This window comes from Alternaria ventricosa (genome assembly GCF_023758065.1).
Source record: "Alternaria ventricosa strain BMP 2768 chromosome Unknown scaffold_33, whole genome shotgun sequence".
Taxonomy (NCBI): Eukaryota; Fungi; Ascomycota; class Dothideomycetes; order Pleosporales; family Pleosporaceae; genus Alternaria; species Alternaria ventricosa.
The window spans coordinates 80581-101467 of NW_026055713.1; the positions used below are offsets into that span (position 1 = coordinate 80581).

Consider the following 20887-nt stretch of genomic DNA (forward strand, 5'->3'; position numbering starts at 1 on the left):
AACGGGTCCTTCATGGTCCTTCGGCTCACGTTTTCGGGACCGACAAGCGTCCTAAACTTCTTCTGTCTTCAGGTCTGGAGCTTCCTTCTTCCACCAGTTCCCACATTGAGCTATCGGAGGCAGCAGACCCCTCGCCAGACCCTCCAGCTTTACGCCAAGACGTCAGCCTCACCCCGCCTCTGGACGAGCCTCTCGCAATCACTAGTAGTCTTGACGAGTTTCTACCATCAAGTCCTGGTGCGAACAACTATCATTTACTGTGGGCCGACTTTCTGGAACCTGCTCTAGACACCGGCGTTGACCAGTACTGGGATTGCAATCCTGACCTGCGATCTGAGCAAACCTATGGTTATGCAACGTTTGCGGCCAGTCTTACTGAGGCCCCACATTGTGTCACAGGTAACGAGGAGTCGGAGAGAACTATCACCTCTTCTAAATCGACAGAAGTCTTACACGAGGTAAATAGGCAAGCTATCATGGATGATGTGTCACTGACATCCTTTCTACAGCGTCGGAAAGTCGCCTATGGAAAATTGACGGCCCCTGTCGCCGAGCAGGAAGCACCACAAGGACGCAAGAACGATGATGAGACATTAGTGTATGATCAAAAGCTACCAACATCTTCTTCGCAAAAGACTGAGCCACCAGGCCCCCCTGTAAAAACGTCAGCCATGACTGAACAGGTTCCAAAGTCTAAGCGAAGCTTACCTTGCCCGTTTCGGGAGGCTCAGGAAAAGCTTGGACTGCCATACACATGTACAGCGGCTCCTGTGGGTACCGTTTCTGCCGTCCGAACACACCTTATTCGCAAATTACCAGAAGGAAGGCCACCGCATCTCCCCTTTCTCAAGCTTTGCCAGACATGCAATGATGAAATCATGGATGAGTCTGAGTTTGAGAATCTCCATGGGAAGGATGGCCTCAAATGCCGCAACCCCCATCCGCAGCGTAGGGGAAACACTGGACAGCAAGAGCAATACGAGATACTATGCTCGAAAGTGGAAGCTTACATCGTTGCTCAAGGAGCCCAGACCGGTATGTATACACGCATGAAATATACATATGAGCGCAAACTAACAATCCTACGCATAGAAGTTTCGACAAATGATGCATCGGGATCTCCTGCGGCTTCACAAGCCCAGACTGCGCAAGAACAACCTATCTCACCGACTTCAAGCAACCGTACTGTCAATCTTCGTGCCGTGAATCAGAACGTAGGTTAAAGCCACTTGGCAAGAGAATGCGCTCTGACCGACCTTAGTAGGCTGAGAAAGGCTCTGATCTTATTGCTGAGTGTCACTCATCCTCTTCGACCGATACTGGTGGGCATGGAGTCGTCCTTCCATACAAATCAGGTTCAGGTGTCGATATGCGGATGGAACCATCGGTCCAAGGGTCTATTGCATCTGCCTCACAACAATCGCTTGATAGCCCAAGACTTTCGCGACATACCTCCATAGACCGGCCGGAGCTCGGACTTGATAGCAAAGACTTTGTAAAAGCGGGAATCTCCAACTATATCCGCCTGACTCCACTTCCCATCCCCATTGGACAATCGCGTAATCCATGGCGCGATTTTATGCAAGGAAATTCCACCACAAGTACACAAAACCCGACTCAAGAGATCCACCAACACCAACAACGTCGGCCTCAATCTCCTGATCACACATCGCCGGAACTCCTTGCTGATGGCGCTACTGCTTCAATGCTATGGGTCTCACAAGCTACCGACATTAGCATAGCCATATCAGAAGCGGCGTGGCATCCTCCAGCGGATGGATCGAAACCGCCGTCCCTTCACGCTCCAGCAACGCATTGTGACAATGGGCACGGATATACGACCGCACCAAGTGGCGCTATGCAGGAAGGTTTTGACCCATCTTTCGACACCGAACCGGTCCCAGATGACCTGTGGCCGCCTTCGATTTATGAAGCAGCACAACACCGATATCCAGTCAGCATTCTCGATGACATCGCATCGAAACCCAATTCTACCTCCCATTCTGCGATGCCTCACCGTTCTAGTCTGCCGAACTATCCGAGATCTCTACCCATCTTACCCAGGGATACATCCGCCCAAAATAAGCTCATCCCTGAGGATCGACCAGACCGCAGTAAGAACTCTGATGGTCTAGACAAGGGAGAAATAGTCGCTAGGAAGCCACAGCCAGAGCATAGCCAGCCACATGGCCAGAGTGACACTTTGAGATGTCTTGTTTGCGTTGAAAAGCCTCAGTTCACTGGCCGATACGCACAAAGAAACTTTAATCGTCACATGGAGAAACATGGCCCCTGTTCAAATTGGCCCAGCAGGAGGCACATTCGATGTGGTCAACCGGGCTGCACTAGCATGTTCGGGAGAGAGGATGCACTGTTGGTACACTTGAGGAGAAGTCATCCCGAGATAAACACCCCACCGGCGAAGAAAAAAAAACGAGTGGACTGAGCTTTCCAAGATAGGAAGTACCCGCAGTGAATGCGAAGATAATTTGAGTATTATGGAATGATTGCAGTATATCCTCCATCACTCCGCTCGTGATGTCTGGGATAGCCCTTCTAGTCAAAAAGCTACATACCATGCATCCTTGTCCCATTCCCTAGTACTCGATCCAATCTTTATTTCCCTTCCAAGTGCTATCAGATAACCAGCCCACAGCATTCCCCCCTCCCACAATACTCATGTCCACACACCCCCTCTGTCCAAAACCACGTAGCACACTCCGCACTACCCGCATCCTGCACCGTACCGCAATGCCCACACTTCCAGCCTGTCGGTACACCACCACTAGCGCCTAGTTTGGCTTTCGCGTCTTGCCTCTGCTGCAAAACCACTTTGTTGTTATGTAGGCTAGAATCGCGCTTGCGCTTTTGTGGAGGGGACGTGTTTGGTGAGGTATTGGCGGATGAAGATGAGGATGGCGAGGCTGATGGTGAGTGGGTGGTCAGAGAGACAACTGGGATGGCGTTGTTATGCGCGTTCATGATTCAGCTGTGATATATTGGCCCGTTGGAGATCAAGAGTGTGGAGTTGCATAGGCCGCCCAGGTAAGCCGCAGTGAGAGTAGCGAACAGACCAGAAGAATGTAGGTGCTCAAAGAAACCCTTTTCCGTGTAACAACTGGTATGAGCGCCTGGGTGAAAGTGACCATGACCCGCCAGTGTATGTATCACGCGATGTTGGGCTTCAAGTCATCATGCTTCTAATACTTGTCGTGACTGCTATCTGCGGTCGCGGATCACGGTAGAACAGGCTCTGGATATCATAAAGGATATCGACAAGGACTTCTTAGCACGAGCCATGGAGAAGGCTACATCAGGTAAAGATTAGGCGGATGGACGCAGTTGAGTGTACTATGGTAGTTACAATACCCTTTTCCAGACTCGAGATACGCCTGGTACGTGTGAGTTACTGTATACATTGCCCTTGCTCGCTAGGTGACAAAACGTATATAAGACGATGTATTTTCATCATCGCCGTATTGTAGTTTAATCTAGAAAACGTGGGTTTCCTGTAGGCGTCCGAGGCGTTTTTATTTCGCCCTCCATATTACAAACATTTCACAATACCATTCAATCACAAGGCGCGTATATCAAGCAAGCAACAGTTGTACAAAGACTTTTCGAATTCCATTCGTCGTGAATGCTATATTTACATCAAAAGAAGAGCTAGCCGATCTCGCGGTCTATGGGAAGAAAGAGTATGGGGGCGTCCCATCAAAGAAGATACGTCTCAAAAAAGGACCAACCATGAACACCAGTTCATGCAAGAAAGATCGACTTGCGACCGTTTGTGAGAAAGCGCTTACAAGTTGAAAGCGCGGGCGTGGCGGCGAGCCTTGGAAGAGGTGCCGGTGGCGGTCTTGAGCCACTGGATGAACTGCTCGATGGTGAAGGTCTCGGGGAGAGCAGAGCCGCTGCCGGTGGAAGGAGCGGGGGTGGCAGCGGGCTTGGTGGCAGAGGGAGCGGCGGGCTTGGCCGACTCGACGGGAGAGGGAGTGGCGGAAGGAGCAGCGCTGGAGGCGGGGGTGGAGGGGGCAGCCGACTCAACGGGCTTGGAGGGGGTGGAGGGAGCGCTGCCAGCGGTGGCGGCGTCCCAGACCTTGGGACCGGGGACGGTGTAGTCGGTGGCACCACCGTAGATGTTGAACATGACACCGGGGTCGGTGGCCTTGTAAGCCTTGGTCATGTCGACACCCGTGGCGGGGAGAGCAGCAGAGCCGCTGCCAGTGACCTTGATTTGACCGCAGCCGTTGTAGAACTGGGCCTTGCCCTCGGCGCTGGCCTCGTGGAGACCAATCATCTCGGGGCGGATGAGGTAGTCACCAGCCTCGAGGTTGGGGAGGTCGATCTCCAAGAGTCCCTTGGAGGAGATGAGATTGTCAACACCCCACTTGGAGCCGGTGAGACCGTCCTCGTAGATCTTGGTCCAGACGGCGCCCTCGCCGTTGGTGTCGGCCTTGGCGATGTAGACCATGACGGGTCCCTTGTGGGAGGGAGCGATCGGGTCGTCACCGTCGCCAGCGGAGGCGGGGTCGTTGTGGTGCCATTGCATGCCGAGCTTGGAGCCAGCGGCAACCTCGACCTGGTCGGAGGTGGCCTTGCCACCGTTGCAGATCATGGCAGTGGAGGTGACATCGAGGATGGGGTTGTTGCCGTTGGAAGGAGTCTGGACAGCGAAGTGCTGGCCCTGGTCCTTGCCGTCAATGACGAAGCTCTGGAAGGTGGTGTGCGCGGCGGCGAGGTTGGCAGCAGCCAGGATGATAGCAGTCTTGGTGAACATGTTTGCGGTTGGTGTGTTGGTTGGTTGGTTGGTTGGATTTGAAAAGGTTGAGCGTATCTTCAAAGATAGAATGGAAACGAATGAATGATAGACGAATGGATCGAAAGTGAGTGTAATGCTAAAGAGCGTGTGAAAGTGAGTGTCAGCGTCAAGCTTGATGCCCTTTCAACCTCGATGGCCTCTGTATCTCTTATACTCCCTCCGCCTACACGGCACAGTTGCGCCATGACAAGATTAGTGCCTCACTGACAGAATCCTGACAGCGCCAACGACATGAAACCCGGGTCTGTGGATTGATGCCAAGCACCTGTCAATCTATCCAGCACTGCGCTAGCGCCCGAACCGGAAGCGTGGCTTCGGTTAGCTGCCGCAGAACGTTGAATCCAGGTCTGCTCCGTTCCTACGCCCCATAATATGTGATGAGCTATTGTCAAGGAGAGATTTGAAGGCGTCGCCTCCATGCATGTGCCTGGAGGTGGCCTGTATCAGGCGTTGCGCAACGAATAACGGGAGAGCCTCATGGGAAACGTGAAACCATGTCGAAAAAGCTTGATCGGTTGAAGTCTGGCTATCCCAGGCGTTTAACGAAACGTCATGCGCTGAAGCGCCAACATGTTCTGCTGTCAATGCTACTCGCATCCACATGTTCGCAGTTGATTGTTTGCTTGTGCCATAACGTTATGTCGGAGACCGATGGGTACTTACCGCTGCGTGCCCCCATCGTCACCGCCACACTACGCAATCTCCCTACTCTCCATCCCTTATGCCACCGGTCTACAATGACTCTCATTTCGTTGATCCGGCATTCTAGATCCTGCAGTTCGACGGGAAAGCAACCTCGGTGGTGGGGCGAAAACTTCGCTAAGGGTGTATTCGTTCGCGAGACAACATGAAACGAATTCCTTCAGTGGGGGAAATTGCGCGCCTGTACCTGCCAAGACAATGGTGATGTTTCGACACTTCCGAGGCATCGCTTTAGACAACACCGTTTTCGCAGTCGAGTCGTGACGCCATCTTCGTTTTGCTTCAGCACGAAAGAACCACCGGCTATACTATCGTCCTGCATAGATAGTCGAAATGCCGCACCCGTGCTTCGAGATAATGTAAAGTGCTGCGCCGCTTGACGAATGAACGGAAATGAGGCGCTTAGATGAGGAACGCAAAACGCGCCCTTGCGGTATGTTGTTTTTGTCGTTTGTGGAGCTGAGCGTTGCGCCGATGCACGTTGTCGCGTATGTGCGTAGTGGCTTGCAGTAACATTACCGCCCCGTGGTGGTGGCCTTCTCCAACATCAATTGAGAGTCCCTTCACCTTTAAGTACCTGTTCGACACTCGAAACGTGCTCAATAGTTCTCATTGTCTACCAACCATCCCAATCCCTGGGTATTATTAACTGATGCGCCACTCTCTAACTGGTACCTCTTCCATCTACCAGCTCTTGTCTTTGACAGGCTTTTTAGATGATGAGGTCGTTGCGCTGCGATCGTGCATGTGCCGCCGCGAATGGATTAAACGCCGATGATGATCTTGTTGTACACGTGGTATCACTTACCGGTGATAACCCGAGGACGCCCAAATAATGCTCATTATACCCATAGAAAACCATGAATCCATGTCGAGAAAACGTTCAACATGCTACGCACCCTGAAGCAAAGCAAGAAATGATAAACAGTGCGAGCAACATTAAGCTCGGGTAGTCCGAGTGGGATGCTGCGCCCTCCTTCGTACTCGTCGCTGTCGCCTGTCCGTCGGGCTTACTGGCCCTTGCGCTTGGACTATTGGTGGTTACGCTTTGAAGGCGGGTCGTGGTAGCGGGAAACAACGCGCTTTTTGTAGTGCGTCCCGAAGATCCGTAAACCAACTCCGTCGCCCCCCACGCAAGACTGATGGTTGTGCCATCGACGGTTATTGTGCCTCCTGGCGTCAAAGTCTGTCCTTCGATGATGAAGACCGTCCCACTCCCTGACTCTGCAGTGTATGTCTGCGAACCAATAGTGAGCAATGGAGGATTGGTGATGGCAGGCTGGGCTTGCGGCGAAATGAAGCTGGTCTTGCCGTTGACGACCAAGGCTGTAGCTCCGGGTGCGAGCGAGATCGTGACACCCGAGACAACGATCGAGCCCCCCACGGTAAGCAGTCTCGACCCGATTAGATAGACAGTGCTAGTTCCTGGGAGCGGCCCGAATGTCAGATCTCCAATGGTCAAAGGAGGCGCTGTAATTTGTGGAGAGGCTGGAGTAGCCAATGTAGATGTAACGCCGTTGATCACAACGAATGATGCCGATTGAGCGAGCGACAGTGTAGTGCCCGAGACGGTAATATCTGGGCCACCAGGAACGAGCGTTTGGCCATCTATTACAAAGGTGGGCCCTGAGGGCTCTGGAAGAGCGTCGATGACATCATTGCCGATGGTGATCGTAGGAGGTTTGCCGACCTGTGGAGTAGGAATAGCGAGGGATGAAGTAACCCCATTGACAACAACAAATGAAGCAGAAGGTGCAAGCGATATTGTAGTTCCGGAGAAAGTTATGGCTGGTCCACCTGGAACGAGGGGTTTCTCTCCAACAACGAATGATATTCCAGGTGAGGCGGAAATGGGTGTGAAAACATTGTTACCAACATTGAGAGTCGGCGCAGCTGGGTTCGCTATCACGGATGGGGCGCCATTGACCAGAAAGAAGGATGCTGATGGTGCCAACGAAAACGTAGTACCGGATGCAGTGATTGCGGACCCTCCAGGCACCAGTGTCTGACCTGCGACAACGAATGTGTTTCGCGGATTGTCAACAGCAGGGAACACGCTATCGCCGATAGTAAGTGTGGGTGGCGCTACAGTAGGGGTAGCTGGGATCTGTATCGTCGAGGACGCTCCATTAACCACCAGTACGCTTCCCGAGGGTGCTAGTGATAGCGTGGTGCCCGAAACGGTAATGGCAGGAGCACCCGGAGCGAGTGCCTGCCCCGAGATAACGAACGTTGGGTTAGGTCTTTGATTCTCTAGGCCGTTGAAGTTGTTGGAACTTTCTTGGGTTGCTTGTGCTGTGATCGTTGAGCCACCGACTACCAGTTGTGGCGGACTGTTTGGAGCTGGTGATGATCCGGGTAGAACTTGGGTGGAACCTCCGATGACCACGAAAGAAGCCGACGGTGCCAAACTGACGACGGTACCATCGACAGTAGCGACGCCTCCAGGAGTGAGGGTTTGCCCCGGACCAACGAAGAATTGGGTGGCAGCGTTAGGTGTGAGTGTCGTCGAGCCAATCGTCAGCACTGGTGGAGGCCGTGACGGAGTAACTTGCGGTAGCCTAGAAGTACTGCCGTCCACAACGATGGCCGTAGCCGATGGCGCAAGAGAAACCATCGTTCCACCTCCTACGTTGACGGGGGCTCCCCCAGCTTGTAAGGTTTGAGAGCCGACAACAATTCTTGAAGAAGGACCAACTACGACGGGTCGTGTGCCCACAGAACCAACGGTAACTCGAGTGAATTCGGGAGGATTGACCGCATTATTATTCTCACTGCCGCGTATCTTGGTCGTAGAAATTGAGTCCATTCGGTCGTTCGGCTTGACGGTGGCCGTTGGTTTGCTGTTGTCACCTGGGAGATCCCAGTCTGCTACTGTGAGAGGGGGAGATTTCGAGGTGCTGCCGCCCCAACCATTTATAACGACGGGTCCGTCGTCAAAACCAAGTACAGACGACTCGACATGGATGAGGGCCGGACCTATACCGGGCCAATTTTGATAGTATAAGTCGACAACGATGAGGACAGTCACGACGGTGGCCTGCAGTTGTCCAGCATCACACGCAGACTGTGGAATCTGGTTGAGAAAACCATCTGGAAGTGATCCCGTCACCGTACTCTCCTCGTCGAATCCTTTCATCCAGTAAGGATAAACCTGTGCGGAACGAAGCTGTACCGTCTCGGTTTTGTTTCCTGACTCAACCTCGTAAGCTGTGAAATGGACGAAAGGTGTCGCAGAAGTCTGAACCATTGTAGTATTTGGCCCAAGGGTGATTGTAGCCGTGGCAGATGGGAAAGTATCTGGGTAGTACAAATCGTATAATCCGGCGTCCGACGTCGGGATGACGTTACCAGAGGGGAAAGGAGAGTAGCCTGCTGACCGGTAGGCGACAGATGTTGTAGCTGCTTTAGGTCTTGCCGTGTATTCTTCACACATGGTAACTGTGAAATCCCATTCGGCATAATACGACTCGCTGTAGATACATGCATAATCTGATGCCAATGCACTGGATGCATCAAAGGTTGTCGTATAAGGAACAAGGGTATACGAGTCCACGTTACTGAAATTCGATGCCTGCGTTGTCATAATTCCCGCCACGTGCATGTATGTTGGGCCAAACCAGTAATCTACACTTGCACTGGGGATGTTGACCGTACATGTCGCGTTAGAAATGCGGGTTTGCTGTGTTGTCGTACCGTTGATAGTAGATAGGTTGATTTCAGAAGTCGTTAGCGATGGATATTGGCCTTGCGACGATGTCGTATTGAGACTGTCTGAGAACGTGGCGTTTGGTAGCACAGAAGAAACCAGTGGTCCAGTCGAGGCCGCATCGGTGGGCCGAAGGATTTCATGCTCGCTAGAAATCCCTGTACCGAGGCTGCTAACGCTACGCGATGAAGTTGCTGGGACAGCTGCGAGCGTCGGAGCAGATACCGATGACTTCGTTGTGAGAGTGACGTTGGAATATGGGGCTTGATGGCTTGGTTAGCACGCAGCGGATCAGAGCCGCGAGGCGCAATGGGATTTGGCTTTACCACGATGGAACACGGCCCCCGCTGCAAATGAAGCAACGCATACTGTGAGAAACGAGTGATTAAGATACATGGCGATTGTAGAGTGCCTGTATGAGCAGCACTCTACGGATAGCGAACGTCGTGCTCTCAAGTCGTCCCAAGAGAGTGGTGGGCATACGAGAGTGCAGCAAAGGCAATCTGGATGAGCGGGTCCAGCGCGTTTTGCCCTATGGACGGCATCGATTGGCGTGGTCCCGAGCGTGGACATGCATATTTATCGGAAGATCAGCGCGGAAGGTAGCTAGGCTCTGGGCGAAGTCCGTAGGCTCCTATTCCGGACAGGGGTATGAGGCGGATGGCACGTGAGTTGAACGAGGACACCAATAACGTATGTCCACCTCGCAAAAGAACGATGAATCTGGCCAACATCCTGTACGTTGAGTGCGACTGCCACGCAGGTCCCTGAGAGCACAAGACCCCGCTACTGCAGAATGTTGCAGGCTGGGGTGTGGGCGGAGACATCAAAATCCCGGCCTGCCTGTCTCGGCATAGGCGATTGCTTGTATTTGTGCGACACGCCTCCATGCCATTGTAGACAGCCCTTGCTGTTCCTCAGCTGAGTGTTGATTGTCTACCACGCAGGCGGCGTGCGGCTCTTGCGGAGATGAAGCGCCACGTTCATCATGCACAAAAAGCATTCATCCCAACATCATGATCGACGCATTACTCAAGATCTCCTCTTGTTGAGCATGACGATGGTCTGGTAGGTTTCTGGCAAGCGCGCCGATCTGCCAGACTGGAGAGAGCAAATCTAAGCGAATGCGCTGGTCAACTGCTCCAGAACCTACTGTTTCAAGCTTGTCGTTCGGGGATGGCTGTCGTGGAGTCCGGGCGTGGGCGTCGCCCGCTCGTAGTGGGAGCCGTGGTGGCCTAAGCCCAGCCGCTTTGCCAGCGCCTTGCAGTGGCACATGGCAGTCCAGAGGCCGACCCCAGATTGCGCGAACAGGTGCCAATCGGTGTAGGGATGAAACGAGGGGTCGGTCGGGTGCCTCACGGCATTCAGCTGCATTCATCTATGTTGCTGCGGAAGAATACCGGTTGAAAGCGACGGGAGCAGGATGGCCGTCTTACAGGCGTCTGACGAAGTTGCCGTACAAGCTTACGTCCGCCGCACAGCATCGAGGCGCCAAAATCAAGGCGTACAGCAGAGGGATCGCAGAAGGGTGACGGTCGGGGCGCTCCCGCAAAAAAGAGTGCTATCGCAGCAAATGGCGGGTACGTCAATCGAAAGGAGAGTTCGCCCCGTTAGCCAAGTGACCAACTTCGTTAGAGCATTTGGTGCAATATATGCCTTGGCTTGCTCTCGGCTGGCATGCCAGGATCCGCCAATCTGGCTCGACTCTGGACGAGAGTGCTTTTGCATGCTGGCTGCATTCTGAGGTCTCCTTCTCTTTCTTCACCCCTCTCGTGGCTGGCGGGGACAGACAATGCCACTCGGTGATGCTGCTCGCTGCGCTCTTCGAGGTTGAGTGGCCCCAGTCGTGCCTCCTTCCACGCGCCGCTTAGTCACGGAACATGGTCCCTTTCCGAGGGCATCGTGCCTTCCACACAGCCCTATGCGCCTTCCTCGCCGCCGCCCTGCTCCTGCCCTTGCTTGCCGCAGCCGACTATGTGCCGACAAACATCACCGAGACGCCCAACTTCCAGCTGCTGCCTGGCATCGCTTCGGTACCAGCACCCGTCACCGTTGCGCCGGACCAGAACTGGCTAGGAGTCGACGGCTCATGGAACACCTTTACTCTGCGCGTGGGCGAAACAGGGGAGAATGTGCGCGTCTTTGTGTCGACTGCAAGCCAGCAGATATGGGCCATCAATCGCATGGCGTGCATCACCAACACCACGAGCCCGGTGACAGGAGAGATTACAGCATACAACGTCTTCGACTCCGATTGTGAAACCAGCCGCGGCTTCCTGTTCAACAGCAGCAACTCGGAAACATGGCAGCAAAAGGGCTTCTACCAACTGTGGATCGAGAAGTATCTCGGACTGGTCGGCAATGGGTTGTACGGCTTCGATTCGGTGGGTCTGGGGAGGGCTGGGGAGATGGGGCCCTCAGTTCAGAACACCACAATCGGCACCTTGGTCACCGCCAACTTCTGGCTTGGGCATATAGGCGTGCATTCCAAGTCGACCAACTTCTCCGTCTTCGATGAATCCGTTCCGAGCTACCTAACCACGCTGTTCGACCAGAAGAGCATCCCCAGTTTGTCTTTTGGCTACACGGCAGGCGCCCAGTACCGTAAGTTATCACCACGTACCCTTGTTGCAAATCACTGACTCGGACGCACAGGTGACCAGACAGTCCTCGGAAGTCTCACGCTTGGCGGCTACGATGCCTCTCGCCTCATTCCCAACGACCTCACCTTCATCTTCGCCCCGGATAATGAGCGCGACCTGGCGGTTGGTGTCGTCGGCATCACGGCAGATACCACGTCGAAAGGAGATATCGACCTCCTCATGAACCGGGACGACGTGACCATGTACATTGATTCGACGGTTGCAGAACTCTACCTGCCGGTTGAGATATGCCAAGCTTTTGAGGATGCATTTGGACTAAAGTACGATGAAAAGACTGATCTCTACCTTGTGGATGATGCGCTTCACCGGGATCTCGTTGCGCAAAACCCCAGTGTCACGATCACTATCGGCCAGAAATACAGCACGGATTCGACTTTGCAGATCACTTTGCCCTATGCTGCTCTAGACTTGGAGGCGACTCCTCCGTATAGAGGGTTGCAAGAGAAGACAAAATACTTTCCTATCAGACGAGGTGCGGAGGCGCGTCAGTGGGTACTGGGTAGAGTCTTCCTGCAGGAAGCCTACTTGACCGTAGACTGGGAACGTCAGAACTTCACCGTGTCAGCGGTGGACTGGACATTTGGCAAAGCTCCACAAATCATGCCTATCGTGTCGCCCACCTACGCGGTTCCGCACTATGATCCCCCAAAGAAGAAGCCTTTGTCTTCAGGGGCAGTCATTGGTATCGCAGTGGGAGGTGGCTTCTTCGTTGCTCTGATTTTCTGCGCAATTGGGTGGTGGTTCTGGCGACGGCGGCACAAGCGCAAGCTGGCAGACATCAAAGCGCAATACGAGGCCGATGTCGCTGCGGCGGCGGTCACCAAGATGGATCCACCCGTGTCAGAGGAGGCTCCGACGTCTCCAGTACGAAGTAGTACAGAAGGCGTGACTGTCTTCGCGAAGGCCGAGCTACCTGGCTCATCCCATGTGCATCACGAGATGAGCTCCAGCGCAGAAGAGAAGGGATCATCAGCCGTGCATGAGGCAGATGGCGAGGAGCGTCAGATCTATGAGATGCCTGGAGACATGCCTGTGCTTCCCGAGGCAGGCGGCCGTCAACTGTCGGAAAAGGAGTCCATGGTGGTACGCGAGAGGATATACAACGGCATAGATCCGACCGGCACGCCAGATGCAACCCCAGCTGCGTACGAAGAGTCGCGCAGGCTCGCACCAATATCCCCGTCCGAAGTGTCGATAGTGAGCGGTCGGCTTCCAACCGACAACGTGTCGCCCATTACACCACGCACACCAAGAGACGGTGCTTTCTTGGAAGCCTCGGACACATTTTTCCAATTGCCGCCCTACCGTGCTCGCGAAGAACGACGCGCCGAGTCGGATGGCGATCCCCTTTCCCCCGTCTCGCCGCTGGAAGGGTCTACGGATGCCTCCCGACGGCGGTTCTCTTACGAGTCATGAGGCCAAAAAGCTGTTTGTTCAGCGACGTTACGACTGGCGTTTATTTTGTTTGGCATAAGTGGCGGGGTTATCTTGGCACCACGGATATGGCGTTTGAGAGGGAATAGTTTGAATTGTGCATAGCAGAGGCTGAATACCCATCTAGACGGCGGCACGTGGTAGAAACGAGCAGCCACGTTTTGTTAGTGTTAGTGTATATAGTGTAAATACACGCTTTTCGCGCACATGGCGGCACCCTGAATTGTACATGTGCATGTCGAAGCGCTAGGCTCATGCGTTCATGCTGTCGGGCTGGCCGTCGGCTGGCTAAACGGTCGCGGGCCTGCAACGGGCAATTGTCCTGATTGTAGGGCAGAGCCAGCGGCGCGGGCGAAGCGGTCTGAGGAAGGTGCCTTGGGCAGCGCCTTGCCGCAAGCAGCCAAGTTGAACCCCTCGTCCGCGCAGCGACTGGATACCAACCCCACCATATCCTCACGGAGGCCGCGACGAGGCACAGGACGACCGCTTTTCTGCTGAAGCCAGTCTGTCCATCGCTTTCCTATTGCTGGCGACTTCCCGGTGAAGACTCTGCGCCTGCCTCGACTGTCCCACCGCCCGCCCCGTGCCAGAGCCGCCGCCCCGCTTTGTGTCGAAGCAGCTCCTGTCAGTCATCACATTGGCCGCGCGCCTAGCCTTATATCATATCGTGCGCTTGCCGCCCGCACTTGTTCTCCACAGTCCACATTGTCCGACTTCTGCTTTCTCTCTGAACATAGAAAGAGCCTGCTTTGGTTGCCCTTCGAGCCTACCCCGCCGCAGCTGCCACCATGGGCGACCTCGCCAACCGCAAAGTGTTCAAGGTAACGTTATATCCGCCATTCACGGCCGAGCACGCGTACTGACAGCTTGCAGGTGTTCAACCAGGAGTTCATCGTCGACGAGCGCTACAATGTAACCAAGGAGCTGGGACAGGGTGCCTATGGCATTGTCTGGTACGACTCGAGCGACGGCGCGCCGCATAACAAGTGCTGATTCTGCCCCCAGTGCGGCTACCAACAACCAGACGGGCGAGGGCGTGGCCATCAAGAAGGTCACCAACGTCTTCAGCAAGAAGATCCTTGCCAAGCGTGCCCTGCGCGAGATCAAGCTGCTCCAGCACTTTAGAGGTAAGTCGACATGCCACCTACCGGCTGCAACACTACTAACACCTGCCAGGCCACCGTAACGTAAGACAGACATGCTCCCGAGTGCCCCGATCGATCCCATGCTAAACTCGTCGCACAGATAACATGTCTCTACGACATGGACATTCCCCGCCCAGACAACTTCAACGAGTGCTACCTATACGAGGGTATGCATTACATCCCATGTTCTGATAAGACAGTGCTGATAGGCGTGTAGAGCTCATGGAGTGCGACCTGGCAGCCATTATCCGGTCCGGCCAGCCGCTCACCGATGCCCACTTCCAGTCCTTCATCTACCAGATCCTCTGCGGTCTCAAGTACATTCACTCGGCCAATGTCCTCCATCGCGATCTCAAGCCCGGTAATCTGCTCGTCAACGCCGACTGCGAGCTCAAGATTTGCGACTTTGGTCTTGCAAGGGGTTTCTCCATGGACCCCGAGGAGAACGCAGGATACATGACCGAATATGTCGCTACCCGATGGTACAGAGCCCCTGAGATCATGTTGAGCTTCCAGAGCTACACAAAAGCTAGTAAGTAGTCACTCTCTCGTAATGGAGTCACATGCCGAACTCAAGCTGACTTTGCATAGTCGATGTGTGGTCAGTAGGCTGCATCCTTGCTGAGCTGCTTGGTGGTAAGCCCTTCTTCAAGGGCCGCGACTACGTCGATCAACTGAACCAGATCCTGCACTACCTTGGAACACCAAACGAGGAGACACTCTCACGCATCGGATCTCCCCGTGCGCAAGATTACGTTCGCAATCTACCGTACATGCAAAAGATCTCGTTCCAGTCCCTGTTCAGGAACGCCAACCCAGACGCACTTGATCTGCTCGACCGCATGCTCGCATTTGATCCCTCAAGCCGTATCTCAGTCGAGGAAGCCCTGGAACACAGGTACCTACAAATCTGGCACGATGCTTCCGACGAGCCTTCATGCCCAACTACATTCGACTTCCAGTTCGAGGTGGTCGAGGAGATCCCGGAGATGAAGAAGATGATCCTGGATGAAGTCAGTCGCTTCCGCCAGATGGTGCGCGTACAACCCGGTGCAGGCGCTGGGGGAAACCAGGCGCCGCAAGTCCCGATACCCAACAACTACGACCGCGCTGGCTACGAAGACCCAAGGCCGCAAGAAGCGTTCAACCAAGGTGGATGGAACGGAAGCGATCTGGAGCGTGACCTTCAGGGTCTTGACGGCCGCATGCGATAAGTGGGTTTGGACGAATCGAAACTGTTGGTTGCAAGATGTCTTCTCGTTGGTTTGAGCGTGAGCGTGGAGGGATTTGGGTAATATTTGAGCCCCGTGTAATTTCTCTCAAAATCTATTGAATGATGACTATGCTCGATTGACTTCGTAACGGTCTGGATTCACAAGCAACGATGGCATGACCTTGCTTGGGTGTCGTCGACGACCGCAATATTTACCACACGGAACAATACAGGTGTGAGCATACAAAACCCTACCAGCTCTCGTGAATATGGTATGTCGGATGCTATCGGCATCAGGCTAGCATACTGTTCAAATCAACTCCGGATCACTATCGAAATGATTCGGACGCATAATGAGTCAGCTATGATGCTATATAGCCGAGTGCTAGGGAAAATAGTGTTACAACTTGTATTACCAATCAAAGTGGAGTCGCAGCACCTTGTTCATGAAGTTCGAGCGTGTTCAAGAGCCCTCAACATTACCGCATTTTAAATAGTCATCCTTCGCTCAAACACACATCGTTGACTGAAAATTCATTATGGCACCCAAGATCTTCCTGTACAGGCTCACCCTCCCCATCTAACATTCCCCCGACTGACCCTTCCTCAGTACGGGAGGAACAGGCTACATCGGTGGCTCTGTTCTCCATACCCTCGCGACCACCCACCCAGAATACGACATGACTGTGCTTCTCCGACGAACCCCTGAAACCTTCACATCCACCTACCCCAACATCACCATCCTAACCGGCGACTACTCCAGCGCCGACCTGATTGCTTCTGCCGCGCAAAACGCCGACATCGTCGTTCACAACGGCGACTCAGACCACGAAGCCAGTCTCAACGCCATCATCACCGGTTTACTCCGACGTCCAACACCAGGCTACCTACTCCATCTCTCCGGCACAGGAATAGTATCAGACTGGGCCGATGAACGGTACCTGGGAGTGCTAAACCCAAAGATATGGTCCGACAAGACTTCTCTGCCTGAAATCCGCCAGTTGCCTCCTACGGCTCTGCACCGCAACACCGAAACCATCTTACACGACACGATTGCAAAATATGGAAATCAGATCAACATAGCCATCATGTGTCCCCCTGATATCTACGGTAAAGGACTAGGCTTAGCGAAGACACACAGTGCGCTCATCCCCTTCTTCATCAAAGAAGCGAAGAACATGGGTGGTAAACCATTCTACTACAACGACGGAACTAACACGCGGAGTTGGGTTCACATCGACGACTTGATGCGTCTCTACCTGCACGTCGTAGAAGCCGCAGTCTCGCGTTCTTCTCCCCACGATTTCTTCAACGATAACGGGTACTACTTTGCCAGCACGCAAGAGCATTCTCAGTCTAGTGTTGCAAAAGCGACCGCTGAAATCTTACACAAACATGGTGTTATACACGATGCGGAGCCAGTGCAGATAAGTTTGCAGCAGCTGGATAACATGGCCAATCTACCTGGGTTTCCGCAGCTAGCGAGGTATCTGTTTGCGAGTAATTCGCGGACGAGGGCTGAGAGGGCGGCTGAGAAGTGGGGGTATAGGGGTGAGGCGAAGGGGTTGTTGGCTTGTCTGGAGGCGGATGTATTGGATGCCCTGCAAGGGTGAATTGTGATCACTAGGGATAAGGGAGGGAGGCATGCTTGCAACTCATATAGTAATGGGCTTAAGGATGACATGGTGTATGGGAACAGGCCTCAGGGTAACGATATTTCGTATATGTCATGAATGACGGGTATACTTAACATAAACTAGCTAGAAACTCTGTCTATGATAAAGTCACCTCGTGGAAGGCAATCTTGTACCTAATGCATTGCCGATGGACTCGTTTTGGGATGTCAGGGTGCTCAGATGTGAGAGTTTCCCGAACATTGCAGATGAGTAGGTTGTGGGTCTTACGTCGTGGGAGCGTAGGCGGTATCAGAGAAGACCCATGATGATATGCGCCATCCTTCAGACGATCCAAAGGTGCAGGTTGTGGCAGCTAGGTAAGCTCCTTCTCTCATCAGCTGTACGTGGAGTATCTGGGTGGTGTTCTCTACATCGCGATGCTGCAACCCGCTGAACTGGTCCGTGCGCCAGGCCAGGGTCTCTAGCGCGATAATTATTTCTCGGTCTTAGAACTTTTGGCAAGCCGGTGCGCTTCAAGTCGAACTTTTCGCGCCATTGCACAGCACCCCCCCAAACGCAGTATACACCATGTCGCCCGCCGCGATCGAGTCGGGAAACAAGAGGAAGAGGTCTCACAAGAGCAAAAAGGGCGCCGAGCCGACAATCACACCAGCGCATGATGGCGTAGATGCTACCAAGGCGCGCAAGAAGGCGCGCAAGGACAAGGCACCTGTCGTCGAAGAGCCTGTGGTGGAGGATGTTTCTGAGGAGGAACAGAGTGACGAGGAAGAAGAAGCGGCAGTAGAGGATGTCGTTGCAGAAGCCAGTGCTGCAGACGACGACAGCGACAAGGAAAACGATGAAGGCGACAATGACGAGCTTGCCGAACTACCCTCTGGCACGGGCAGCAATGCTGTTGATCTTCCCTCAGGCACCTCGATGCCCTCAGCGAACCCGACGCGATTCGACGAGCTCAACCTGAGCGAACGAACGATGACCTCCATCAAGAACATGGGTTTCGAGAACATGACAGAGATCCAACAGAAGGCTATACCACCTCTGCTATCAGGAAGGGATGTGCTTGGAGCGGCAAAGACTGGCAGTGGAAAGACTCTGGCTTTCCTTATCCCCGCTATCGAGATGCTCTCACAGCTGCGGTTCAAGCCGCGCAACGGAACTGGAGTCATTGTCGTATCGCCGACCAGAGAATTGGCGTTGCAGATCTTCGGTGTAGCGCGCGAGCTCATGGAGCCACACAGCCAGACGTTTGGTATCTGCATCGGTGGTGCCAACCGAAACGCAGAAGCCGAGAAGATCAGGAAGGGCTTGAACCTGATCATCGCTACTCCCGGGCGCCTCCTCGATCATCTACACAACACGCAAGGCTTTGTCTTCAAGAACTTGAGGTCGCTCATCATCGACGAGGCAGACAGAATTCTCGAAGTCGGTTTCGAAGATGAGATGAGGTCCATCATCAAGATCCTGCCTACGGAGCGTCAGACGATGCTTTTCTCCGCAACACAGACCACCAAGGTTGAGGATCTCGCAAGGATATCGCTCAAGGCCGGCCCCCTCTACATCAACGTCGATCACCGTGCCGAGCATAGCACGGTCCAGGGATTGGAACAGGGTTACGTTCTGTGCGATTCAGACACCAGGTTCAGGCTTCTGTTTTCATTCCTCAAGAAACACCAGAAGAAGAAGGTCATTGTCTTCTTGTCATCGTGCGCATCTGTCGACTTCTACAGCGAATTACTCAACTACATCGACCTGCCTGTACTTGGACTGCACGGCAAGCTCAAACAACAGGCGCGAACGAACCGCTTCTTCGAGTTTGTGAATGCACAGAGCGGTACACTCATCTGCACCGATGTTGCTGCGCGAGGACTAGATATTCCTGAGGTGGATTGGGTTATTCAGTTCGACCCACCTGATGACCCGCGAGGTAAGCTTGACCACACGCAATGCATGGTCATTTACTGACTTGTCTACAGACTACATCCACAGAGTCGGTCGAACAGCCCGAGGTGCAAATGGCAAGGGCAGGAGTTTGATGTTCCTCTTGCCATCGGAAGTAGGATTCCTCAAGCTCCTCAAAGAGAACCGCGTGCCCCTGGTGGAATTTGAGCTGCCTTCGAACAAGATTCTCAACATCCAGTCACAACTGGAAGCCTTGATCAGCAAGAACTACTACCTCAACAAGAGCGCAAAGGATGGCTACCGGTCGTACCTCCAGTCGTACGCTTCACATAGCTTGCGGTCGGTGTTCGACGTGCACAAGCTGGATCTCGTCAAGGTGGCCAAATCGTTCGGTTTCTCAACCCCACCGCGCATCGACATCAGTCTTGGGGCGAGCCTGAGTCGCGACAAGAAGGTGGAGGGAAGGAGAGCATACGGAAGCCAGCCTGCGCAGGGCCGACGACCGATGAGGGGAGGCAAGAGGTTCTGAGGTAGTAGTTGAGGAGGCATTGATGGGAGTTTGGCGTACAAAATCACATACGGGCCATGATCTAGGGTTTACAGCTGTGCATGATCTAATTGAGCACCCATGGGGATGTCGGTAACTTCAGAAGCGAAATGTGTCAATTTGATATGGACCTTGGACTTCAAACATACTCTGTCCCTGGCATATATGACGTACTTGGTAGCTCAAATCTAACCGTAAGCAAAATAAATGTCTTGAAGATTGCCTGCCCGTACAGCGCCACCAAACCGGTGAGCCCTAGCAAGATTGCGGCGGCAAGCAACCACTGAGGCCACAGAATCGCAACATTGCTGCGGCCGCGTCAACTGCCAGTTCACCAAGTTTGCATCCTTCGGAATATTTATTCTCTAGCACAGCGCACTTCTGGTATATTACTTGACGGAGTTGTGCCCGTAGCCAGCCAGCCCTACGAGTTACGCAAAGTGCAGAAAGTGTCAGCGCGGCGGCTTGTATGGAGCCCTGGGGGATGCGCTGGCAAGTCGCGCTTTGGATCAGACTGGCTGGCGGGCCAATGACGGAGCGGAGACACTTGGGCAGGAGAGCGGATGCGGCCGCCCACGGGGGTTGCGGCACCATCACCCCTGGTAACGACACGGGTGCTAGAAGCTAGCTAGCTATGTAGTTAGCAGCGAGACGGCCGCCCATGACGGATGTTTGACAGTCTGGCGGTGAGCATTTCACGAGGTTCTGAAGCTGGCTGGAAAAGCAGCAAAAAACATAGAATCTCAGGAGCCTGATTTGGGATTGTGGCATGGGGGCGCGGGAAGACGGGAGGGGTAAGAATAGAATAGGCGACGTGGTTGCTTTTGGTGCGACCAGCCATCTTTGTTACAGGCGGGAGAAGGAGGGACGGTAGAGGCTGGCATTCGTCGCGCACTTTGCAGTGGGATGCATGGCCAACGGCGTCCACGAGGGACACCAGGCACGCTGTATGGTCTTGACGCGGCCGAGTGGCTGGGGACAGACAAGTCATGATGTATCGCCCGGAGCCCATCGTTGGTTGATACGACGCGACCTGTCGCAGGTGGTTCTATTCACTCTGTGCCCTTTACATCATCTTTCATAACTCTATACCCATTCGTACTATTGCACTAGGAT

At 53.8% G+C, this 20887-nt stretch overlaps 6 protein-coding genes across 6 annotated transcripts; 4 read left to right on the top strand and 2 right to left on the bottom strand.

Annotated features, from left to right (window-relative positions):
- Positions 1 to 3802: 3802 nt before the first annotated feature.
- J4E93_010612 (uncharacterized protein) lies at positions 3803 to 4780 on the bottom strand (the record flags this gene model as incomplete). Its single annotated transcript, XM_049348490.1, has 1 exon — positions 3803 to 4780. The coding sequence occupies one exon, from the start codon at positions 4778 to 4780 to the stop codon at positions 3803 to 3805; it is 978 nt and encodes a 325-aa protein (XP_049194327.1).
- A 1754-nt stretch (positions 4781 to 6534) lies between these two features.
- On the bottom strand, positions 6535 to 8774 carry J4E93_010613 (uncharacterized protein; the record flags this gene model as incomplete). The annotated part of the gene is made up of 2 exons (XM_049348491.1): positions 6535 to 6555; positions 6639 to 8774. The coding sequence occupies 2 exons, from the start codon at positions 8772 to 8774 to the stop codon at positions 6535 to 6537; spliced, it is 2157 nt and encodes a 718-aa protein (XP_049194328.1).
- A 2339-nt stretch (positions 8775 to 11113) lies between these two features.
- Positions 11114 to 13312, top strand: J4E93_010614 (uncharacterized protein; the record flags this gene model as incomplete). Its single annotated transcript, XM_049348492.1, has 2 exons — positions 11114 to 11837; positions 11889 to 13312. 2 exons carry the CDS (start codon positions 11114 to 11116, stop codon positions 13310 to 13312), a joined length of 2148 nt encoding a protein of 715 aa, XP_049194329.1.
- Positions 13313 to 14118: 806 nt separating this feature from the next.
- On the top strand, positions 14119 to 15689 carry SPM1 (Subtilisin-like proteinase Spm1; the record flags this gene model as incomplete). Its single annotated transcript, XM_049348493.1, has 7 exons — positions 14119 to 14151; positions 14204 to 14283; positions 14336 to 14457; positions 14507 to 14517; positions 14576 to 14642; positions 14693 to 15007; positions 15067 to 15689. The coding sequence occupies 7 exons, from the start codon at positions 14119 to 14121 to the stop codon at positions 15687 to 15689; spliced, it is 1251 nt and encodes a 416-aa protein (XP_049194330.1).
- A 538-nt stretch (positions 15690 to 16227) lies between these two features.
- On the top strand, positions 16228 to 17301 carry J4E93_010616 (uncharacterized protein; the record flags this gene model as incomplete). Its single annotated transcript, XM_049348494.1, has 2 exons — positions 16228 to 16247; positions 16299 to 17301. The coding sequence occupies 2 exons, from the start codon at positions 16228 to 16230 to the stop codon at positions 17299 to 17301; spliced, it is 1023 nt and encodes a 340-aa protein (XP_049194331.1).
- A 591-nt stretch (positions 17302 to 17892) lies between these two features.
- HAS1 (ATP-dependent RNA helicase) lies at positions 17893 to 19753 on the top strand (the record flags this gene model as incomplete). Its single annotated transcript, XM_049348495.1, has 2 exons — positions 17893 to 19249; positions 19299 to 19753. 2 exons carry the CDS (start codon positions 17893 to 17895, stop codon positions 19751 to 19753), a joined length of 1812 nt encoding a protein of 603 aa, XP_049194332.1.
- Positions 19754 to 20887: the final 1134 nt, after the last annotated feature.